General features: G+C 29.1%; 3 protein-coding genes across 5 annotated transcripts in view; all 3 read left to right on the top strand.

Moving 5' to 3' along the window:
* Positions 1 to 1588, top strand: part of LOC128876216 (prosaposin) — a 6163-nt gene extending 4575 nt beyond the window's left edge. The window contains exons 11-14 of the mRNA XM_054122393.1: positions 173 to 487; positions 578 to 717; positions 805 to 1035; positions 1118 to 1588. Of these exons, the coding sequence (XP_053978368.1) occupies positions 173 to 487; positions 578 to 717; positions 805 to 1035; positions 1118 to 1207 (776 nt within the window). The 3' untranslated portion in view covers positions 1208 to 1588. The remainder of the gene's footprint in view (positions 1 to 172; positions 488 to 577; positions 718 to 804; positions 1036 to 1117) is intronic.
* Positions 1589 to 1728: 140 nt separating this feature from the next.
* On the top strand, positions 1729 to 3999 carry LOC128876214 (3'-5' exonuclease). Of its 3 annotated transcripts, XM_054122391.1 has the most exons (7): positions 1729 to 2103; positions 2299 to 2444; positions 2513 to 2578; positions 2839 to 2972; positions 3283 to 3507; positions 3574 to 3718; positions 3820 to 3999. In XM_054122391.1, the coding sequence occupies exons 2-7, from the start codon at positions 2394 to 2396 to the stop codon at positions 3997 to 3999; spliced, it is 801 nt and encodes a 266-aa protein (XP_053978366.1). In that variant the 5' UTR covers positions 1729 to 2103; positions 2299 to 2393. The 3 variants fall into 3 exon arrangements, with proteins under 3 accessions (XP_053978366.1, XP_053978364.1, XP_053978365.1); XM_054122389.1 differs by lacking the exon at positions 2299 to 2444; XM_054122390.1 differs by lacking the exon at positions 1729 to 2103 and having other exon boundaries at positions 2131 to 2444.
* Positions 4000 to 4076: 77 nt separating this feature from the next.
* LOC128876215 (putative lipoyltransferase 2, mitochondrial) lies at positions 4077 to 4891 on the top strand. Its single transcript, XM_054122392.1, has one exon. The coding sequence runs from the start codon at positions 4077 to 4079 to the stop codon at positions 4800 to 4802; it is 726 nt and encodes a 241-aa protein (XP_053978367.1). The 3' UTR covers positions 4803 to 4891.
* Positions 4892 to 5490: the final 599 nt, after the last annotated feature.

Below are 5490 nucleotides of genomic sequence, written 5' to 3'. Positions count from 1 at the left end.
CCGAAATCAGTTTGCAAACTCATACGAGTTTGCTCAACCTACATGCAAGTGGATTTTGAAGGTATTTGAAAATATAATTCATAGTCGTTTTGCAATTTTAGATATAGTATTATAGTTATATTATAGATAGAAGTTACGAAACATTTCAAATTCTCGATATATCTTATTTTAGTAATTGAGGAAGTACCAGATACTTTCGAGAGTACTGACATATCGGAAGATACAAACTTAGGTCCTACATGTGTTGTTTGCGAATATGCTATGCGTTTTATTGAAAAGAAGCTCGGTAGCGAAAAAGCAAAAAATAAAGTTGAAGATGCTGTACGGGGTGTATGTAAACATCTTCCAAAACACCTTTCCAATGATTGCAATAAATTCGTTAACAAACATGGCGATACTGTAATTGATGTAATTGTAAAAGGTATGAGTCCCAAGACAGTGTGTACTCTCTCAGGACTTTGTGTATTGTACGAGGAAGAATTTAAAGGTAGTTTAAAATACAATTAATATATTTTTTAATTGAATATACATTTGCGATGAATGTTTCATATTTTATTGTTCTCTTATATGTTTATAGCCTCTGTAGTAGAATGTGCAACGTGCAAAGGTGTCATATCAGTAATAAATGAACTTTTAGCAAATCCAAAAGTTGATGATACTATTATTAATGTAGTATCTAAAGCATGTAAACATGTTCCAGCAAGTAAACAGAGCAAGGTAAGATACTTTATCGATAATATTTCATGGATTGTCTACTCTCTCTGATAGTTACTTTAAAATGTTGTAATATTTAATTACTTTTAGTGTGCCACTTTGGTAAATATTTATGGCCAGAGCATAATAAACCTTATTGAACAACATACTGACAGCAAGAAAATATGCGGCAAAATAGGTGTTTGTGCATCTGAAGATTACTCATCCATATCTTTGGAAAGCGCGCGAAGTAAACGATCCTACGAGAAAGATGACATAAAGCGCTGTACCTGGGGTCCTGTTTATTGGTGTTCTAGCAATGAAACAGCTCTTAAATGTAAAGTGAGTAAACTTATTTAAAATATATTGTGTATAAATAATATACACCGTATATATACATTGTTGAATATCTTTTTGTTTTAAGGCTGTTGAACATTGCAAGGAAAACGTGTGGAAAGCCGAATTCGCTCCGCCTAAACAAATTACTTTCAGCGCAGCAGAACCTAATGCTTAACTTTGTAAAAATGAAATAAATTGAACTATTACTTAATACAAAGTTTTTACACTTTACGGAATTTAGTCATAAGAAGTTTGTGTTTATTATAAATGTTACATCAATGATATTAAGAGTCTAATATTAGTCTCTTAACAATGCACTATTCTTTTAAAATATAAAAATGTGATACCTTTGTTAAAATCTTCCATTATAATATTTAACAGAAGATTATATATAGTATGTTGTATACATAGGTACTTTAAAAGTAATAATAAATGTAAGCTTTTAACACTCTTGCAACAATATTGCCGTTCACGATATTCAATTAAGTTCATATTTTGTAATAATTATTGTTTGTATACAATCTATGATATTGAAAATATAATTACGTATACTACATGTGTATATATGTCATGAACAAACTTCGCAAACATAGTATCCATTTAGAACGTTATACTCGACCCATGTTTTGCCAGAACAAGTACAATGTTTATGTATTTCAATTAGGGTTGACTTTAAGTGAAAGTGAACGATGCATCATATCGAGATACCTCGATAAGAAGAAACAATTGGAGAATAATAAAAACAATTTAATAAAGAAAATGCTACTATATTGTCATTATAATATATTATTAAACTATACAGATTTTTCTAACAATCTACTAACGTGTCCTCGGGATGATTTCACGAACCTAATCAACCGATCGACTTGAAATTTTGGTTTTATGCAAACACTTAATTTTGAGTAGAGTAGGAATAGTAGTATTGTTTTTTTGGTATATTAAAACCTATATTTAATCAGTTGTAGTCTAAAAAGTGTGAATTCTACGAAGGCTAATTTCATTCTAAACATGTGGACACACCGATGTTTCATTTCTTACCTTTCCATTGTTTTGAAGAAATGGAAGGAAAAGGTATATAAATAGTAATACAAAGGAAACGAAAGATCGTGTTACAAGAAAATATTCTTATAAAATAAATTATCAAATTTTAGAAACATCTATCACTTTCTTAAATTTCACAGAATTTACTATACAACTTTTATAATACTTTAAGAATTGGCGGGAAAGCAATCAAATACCTAATATTTATTGTTTGTCGTTCTACAGGCTTCGAAAAAAGTTTATAGTTTTACTTCGTTTAATTGTTATCATATCTGTTGCTAAATAATAGGCATAAATATTCCTTTTTCTCGTTAATTACGATGATAACACGCGGCTCACAGCAAGTATCAATCACTAGTAGCTCTAGAGAGGTTAATAAATTATACTTGTTGCGTTTGTTCCTTGTATTAGTGATATTACATGACTTCATTATTTTTAGCATACAATAGAGGTTAAGGAATTTTCTATTCGGCGATCACCTAGGTTTCTTCCATCGCATTTGAAGGTATGTTAATGTATTTCGATTACAGATACTCTTGGAAAATGCCACCATTTTTGTGTTTAGAATAAATAGATCATCTATGCATATATTTCATAGATTTTTAATTTTTAATATTTCATATGTTTCATTCATGTAATTCCACATAAATTCAGAACCTTATATCTTTGTAACTACATCAAAAATTTTATGTTTTTTATGTTATAGTAAAATTTACGTTTTCAATGTTTTAAACTTCTTTCTGTTAATTACAAATATTTGAATAGGAAACAAGTGAAAAGGAGTCTACTTATGTAGAAAAAGAACCTGATATCAGTCTTTTACCACCAATTGTGTTCAAAGGATGTATTAATTATATCAAAGATTTTAATGCTTGTGCTAGCATCTGTGATGATATAATGTGAGACTAACATTATTATCCTTTTATCAACCACATTATTTTTATCACTTTCATCAACCACCTGTGTTCAGTTAATCCAAACTCAGTTTTTTTTATCATTATAGGATTTACTACATTATTCAGTAATTTTAAAATATTAAAAGCTTCTTTTAATAATAATCAGAATGTAATTGAAAAAGTTGAGTGTGAAATTTTGCGTGTCTCCAAAAAGATTCAGGAGGCTGATTGAGTGTTATAAATAATAATTGATGTTATATACAGTGCTACATATTTATTTATATTTTCATTTTTTTCTTTGTCATCTTTTTAGAAAAGATGTGGAAAATTGTGACAATGAAATAGTACCAATAGGATTTGATTTGGAGTGGCCTTTTAGTTTCCAAACAGGAAGTGGGAAAACTGCCTTAGCACAAATTTGTTTGAATAAGAATATTTGTCATTTGTTGCATATATATTCATTAAAAAAATTACCTGCTGCATTTGTAATTCTGTTAAGTCATCCAAAAGTAAAACTTGTTGGAGTCAATATAAAAAAGTAATGTTACTTATATCATTGCAATGTTACTTATATCATTGTGTCATATAATTTCTTAATTTATAGTGATGTTTGGAAACTTGGTAGAGATTTTAAAGAATTCCCAGCTCAGAAGGTTGTAGAAAATAATTGCTTAGACAGTGGTACATTTGCAAACAAAGTACTAAATCGATCTTGTCGCTGGAGTTTGGAAAAGCTAACAGCATATCTGGTCAGTGTTTTTATCAAGTTGTGTTTTAAATTCAAAATCGTAGTACAATTAGTACAATTATTTTTGCAATATGTAAATGTTCTTTTCCTTGCTTATTTTAGTTGCAAAAAAGAATTGACAAAAATAAAAAAGTTAGAATGAGTAAGTGGCATATTCATCCCCTAAGCGAAGAGCAAAAGAATTATGCTGCAACAGACGCCTATGTCTCATGGCTTTTACATACTACTATACAAGAAAAAGCTGATAACAAAAAGACTGAAGAAAAAGAAGTAGATTTATAAAAAATTCAAGTTATTTACACATGTGAATGTATTAAAAAAATTTAATTTTACAAAGAAAGCATTTCATCGTGGTCATTATGATTTCAAAAGCAGTAAAAGTTTTATGGGCAGGTCGGTTAAGTTACAGTGCTGGACTCAGACTGCAAAAGGTATTGTCTAATCGACATCATCAAAATTTAGAGAAAAATATCTCTAATACATTAGTACTAGTTGAACACTATCCAGTATATACAGTTGGTATTAGGGGTAAGAGTTATACAGTGGAAGATGAAGAGAAGTTGAAGAGTTTAGGAGCTGAATTTTTTAGAACCAATCGAGGTGGTCTGATAACTTTTCATGGACCTGGACAATTAGTGGCGTATCCTATATTAAATTTGAAACAGTTTAAAACTAGTGTTAAATGGTATGTATGTCAAATAGAAAAAATGATTATACGTTTGTGTGCAGAATATGGTATTAAGGGTAAAACATCACCAGACACTGGTGTGTGGGTAAATGATAGAAAAATCTGTGCAATTGGCATTCATGGAAGTCGTTATATAACAACACACGGTTTAGCTCTAAATTGCAATACGGATTTGAGTTGGTTCGATCATATTGTGCCTTGTGGTATCGAAGGAAAGGGTGTAACTAGTATTAGTAAAGAACTTAATACAAATGTTTCTATTCAAGATGTTCTACCTCTATTAAAAAATGCTTTCCAAGATCAGTTTGAATGTTCATTAATCGAATGTACACCAGAAGAATCATCAGAATTACTTAGAGATGCTGTAAATTTGTTAGATGAAAATATATGTCTATAAAACATTTAAATCATGTAATACGATTTTAATAAATTGATTGATTTTGTCCTGTATGACAATTGTTAAAATAAATTTTTTAATTAAAACAACGCTTATGCTCAATTTCAGTGATAATATCATCAAAATGGAAACACTTTTATAAAAATTTGCTATTTCTAAATCCTTATCTTTACACCAGTGCTACTTTTAATTGTCAATCATCCTATTGAAGTAATCTAATCAGGAACTTAATCAGATTTCTGTATGATAAGCCTTGATTTATTGATAAAGTTCTTGAAGTATTTCAAAGGTACACTGCAATTAATTACAGTGATATCAGAAATAATTATAGTGGGGCATGTCTAGAAGTGGTTTTTACGTGTACTTCAAATAATAAATAAAAATTTCAACTAAAATGCTATGATTATCTTTTAAACCTAAGTAAACATTCTTTAGAAGAATAATATGAAAAAATGAGAATAATATAAAATTGTAATCGCGTTGATTAATATCACGCGAAAATGATTTTCGTAAAGACATACGCATTTCGTAAGATCATACGCTTTATAAAGAAACTTCTTCTTTGCTATTGTTGTTGCCAAATAAATAATTATATAATTCAATTGAATTGTAAAATGTAAAATGCTTAAAGATGGCGAGATTCGAATTTGTACAAAGGCAAAGAATCGAGATTTCTAAGAAGCATTAA

Source organism: Hylaeus volcanicus, chromosome 5 (genome assembly GCF_026283585.1).
Source record: "Hylaeus volcanicus isolate JK05 chromosome 5, UHH_iyHylVolc1.0_haploid, whole genome shotgun sequence".
Taxonomy (NCBI): Eukaryota; Metazoa; Arthropoda; class Insecta; order Hymenoptera; family Colletidae; genus Hylaeus; species Hylaeus volcanicus.
This window is presented reverse-complemented; position numbering and strand designations above follow the sequence as displayed.

Coding starts and splice junctions, on each gene's coding strand:
- LOC128876215 (XM_054122392.1), top strand. CDS start 4,077: ATGATTTCAAAAGCAGTAAAAGTTTTATGGGCAGGTCGGTTAAGTTAC.
- LOC128876214 (XM_054122389.1), top strand. CDS start 2,041: ATGTGGACACACCGATGTTTCATTTCTTACCTTTCCATTGTTTTGAAG. Junction 2,104..2,512: donor TGAAGAAATGGAAGGAAAAG/GTATATAAATAG, acceptor CATTATTTTTAG/CATACAATAGAGGTTAAGGA. Junction 3,508..3,573: donor GTTGGAGTCAATATAAAAAA/GTAATGTTACTT, acceptor CTTAATTTATAG/TGATGTTTGGAAACTTGGTA.